Raw genomic sequence first — 2,872 nt, forward strand, 5'->3', positions numbered from 1 at the left:
AAATACCTTTTAAGTACCACATACCAAAATTTCATGATTGCACTCCAAAGAATACTGAAGTTACAATTTTTTTATTGTTAAGTATAATTAAATTAATTAAAATTTATTATAAAAATTGTAATAAATCATGATATCTTTATCCAGGAAGAAAATAATTGGGATCAAAGTCTATATCCTCACAATAACCTTTGTCTATAATGCCAAAATAGGCAACCAGATACTTAACACAGTTCATGTGAGTACAAATATGAACGAAAATTGCGGCTCTCATGAAATCTCAAGATATCTTCCAAATACAGATATAAAGAAAGTTTAAAACCACTGCAATAGCTACAATTTACATATACATCAAGAATTACAAGCTATACTCATGGATACAACAATGCTAAACACACACAAACACATAGCTAGGCTACTTGCTGGGACCTTTAATACCTTAGAAAAATTTTCCCTTTTCTCCTAGAGCAATGAAACTTTTGCAGAATAACAGGCATATATAATACTAATAAGCTACCTTGTAAGTGTGATTGCATTCACTCTATTTTACAAGTTATAGAATTTAGTATGATTTTTGTGTCAGCCATTTTAAATCCTTACAGTGGAAACAAGCACCTGAAACACGAACAGTTCTTGATTATAAATGTAGAAGATCAGTTAGCTACATCTTTATCCAATGCTAAAGGTGCAGAGAACAGCAAAGTAACTGTAAACTTCTTAGTTTTGGCATAAACAATCAAAATAGGCAAGTGGCACTACCACACTAAAAGTCAGTCATTTTGAGAAAAACGTCACTTCCGGTCAGAAATAAGAAATCAGGCTTGGCTGCCCGACTGCATTTATCAAACCAGATCAACTCCAGCAGCATGGAGCATGCAGCTGCAGACGCCAGACTAGATTATCAAAGCAGCCACACCCCCTCAAAATTCATGGATAATTATAACAATAAAGCATGTACTGCAGTTAATAAAGTAAAATACATGTACATGTACAGTTATCGTTCATTGTGATGAAATGAAAGGTATTTTAGTGTTTATTCTTTAAAGTTTCTTGAAGCTAGTAATATATCAACATCATCAAGTGATAATACTTCAGGTATAGCATCAGGAGAACTCTGTGAAAATAATACATTATAATGCTCCCTTGATCTACATCCACATTAATTTACTTTTATTATTTTCTCAAATAAAGTGTCTCCAATCATAACTTGTACCAATTCTCTAACTGATATCAGCTCATTCATTAGTGCCTGTAAAGATAACATAGGATAAATAAGAAAATTAATAATAATAATGGACTAAGAATCACAAATACAATGTCCCATAATGTGTGCATAGTAAAAATGATATAAAAGATGTACATGTACACCATTACCTGTAGAGCAGCACAGCTCTGTCTCTGACTGTTAGAGTAGCTAGTATTACTGAGGGCATACAACAACTGATGGACCACATTAACCTACAGATCATGATCATTAATATAATATACATGTACATGTACATTTAATGTAGCACTGTATGTTAAACCTTTATAATATACAATTACTATTGACTGACCTCCACCAGTTTCTGTGCTAAGTGAGGGTGTCTCTCTATTATCTCCCTGTCATGTGACATTAAAATGAGATCATGTGATGCTAACTATTACTTTATTATTTTTGCAGAACTTTCCTGCTGGACCTGAGCAGTGACAATACCTTGGAAAGTGTATAATTATTATTAATATTCAATTAATATTCATACTTCTTCCAGCCCCTCCTCCTTTAGATGTGACGTCTTCAACCTTCAATAGATTAACCAGTCCCATTAGCAATGGTTGCTGTATATCCTCATCCTCCAATAGATCATTAATGAGTAGACCAGCTAGTGTGATACATAATGAAGTAAAGGGAGTGAGAAATAGAGTAGAGTTTATCTATTTATTTATTTATTTATTTCATACATTACCTTCACGTTGTATATCAAGGTGTAAGCTCCTCAGTAACATTAGCAATGGGTCAACAATGGAAATACTGACGTCACCAATGGAAGGCTAAAAATTAGAATCCTTGTACCTGTACAGTAGAGTAGAGTATCATTAACCTGTATTAGTCTCAGAGTGTAGGCTGAGAGTCGCTGAGCTTCAGAGGATGAAGAGGCCAGTAAAGCAATCAGTGCTTTATACACTTGTGTCTGGTACCTGGGATTAGCCTAAACAATAACAACAACAACAACAATAACAATAACAACAACAAGAACAACAATAACAATACTAACAATGATAAACTAGGCAATACATGAGCTACATACAGTATACATGTACAATGTACATCCTCCAGTGATACAGGGTTGCCACAAAGCATGTTAAGAAATAAGAGCTACAACAGTGCATGCATGGCTTTTGGAGCAACTTTAAAAATTCATTAAAAATCTAATTTTAATCGGAATCAGCTTAAACTTTCTACACAACATAAGAACATGTATATGTATTAGAAAAAATTATAAAAATGGAAAATTTTCTCTTTATGATTTTTGATAAAATCCCCTGTACTATATAGTACAGGAGATTTGTCAAATTTTATAATAATTCTTATTTGTAAGTCGCTTACCATTGATAGCTCATGGAGGAGGTGCTGAGCACACTCTTGAGTTTCTGATAGTTGAGACCGTCCAAGACATTCGGCAACAACTTTGATACCTAAAAATAAATAATAATAACAAAAATAATAAATAATAATAACAACAATAATAAACAATAATAATAACAACAATAATAATAACAACAATAATAAATATATTTGATCTCTTTCTCTCCCCTCCCTCTCTCCCTCTCTCTCTCTCACCATAGCTTTCACATATCATTTCTTTAAAGTGTCTTCCTTTCTTTGATATTTGAG

The 2,872-nt window shown here is 32.8% G+C and overlaps 1 protein-coding gene and 1 long non-coding RNA gene across 2 annotated transcripts; both read right to left on the reverse strand.

Annotated features, from left to right (window-relative positions):
- Positions 1 to 87: 87 nt before the first annotated feature.
- LOC109591143 (uncharacterized) lies at positions 88 to 603 on the reverse strand. The gene is made up of 2 exons (XR_002189675.1): positions 515 to 603; positions 88 to 473 (listed from the first exon to the last, which is right to left on the reverse strand). It is a non-coding gene; the product is annotated as an uncharacterized LOC109591143 (long non-coding RNA).
- Positions 604 to 908: 305 nt separating this feature from the next.
- On the reverse strand, positions 909 to 2,866 carry LOC100632898 (uncharacterized protein C1orf228-like). Its single transcript, XM_003391477.2, has 10 exons — positions 2,819 to 2,866; positions 2,585 to 2,673; positions 2,079 to 2,186; positions 1,944 to 2,028; positions 1,740 to 1,859; positions 1,645 to 1,693; positions 1,554 to 1,599; positions 1,372 to 1,455; positions 1,166 to 1,246; positions 909 to 1,111 (listed from the first exon to the last, which is right to left on the reverse strand). Exons 1-10 carry the CDS (start codon positions 2,835 to 2,837, stop codon positions 1,031 to 1,033), a joined length of 762 nt encoding a protein of 253 aa, XP_003391525.2. The 5' UTR covers positions 2,838 to 2,866; the 3' UTR covers positions 909 to 1,030.
- Positions 2,867 to 2,872: the final 6 nt, after the last annotated feature.

The sequence above is a fragment of the Amphimedon queenslandica genome, unplaced genomic scaffold (genome assembly GCF_000090795.2).
Source record: "Amphimedon queenslandica unplaced genomic scaffold, v1.1 AMPQUscaffold_8856_Cont19204, whole genome shotgun sequence".
NCBI classification, from domain to species: domain Eukaryota; kingdom Metazoa; phylum Porifera; class Demospongiae; order Haplosclerida; family Niphatidae; genus Amphimedon; species Amphimedon queenslandica.

Bases quoted from the DNA above. Each gene is read 5' to 3' on its own strand.
- LOC100632898 (XM_003391477.2), bottom strand. The intron at 1,694-1,739 runs GTATGAATATTA...ACACTTTCCAAG, and splicing joins AGGAGGAGGGGCTGGAAGAA to GTATTGTCACTGCTCAGGTC. The intron at 1,112-1,165 runs GTAAATTAATGT...TTATTTTCACAG, and splicing joins TATTTGAGAAAATAATAAAA to AGTTCTCCTGATGCTATACC.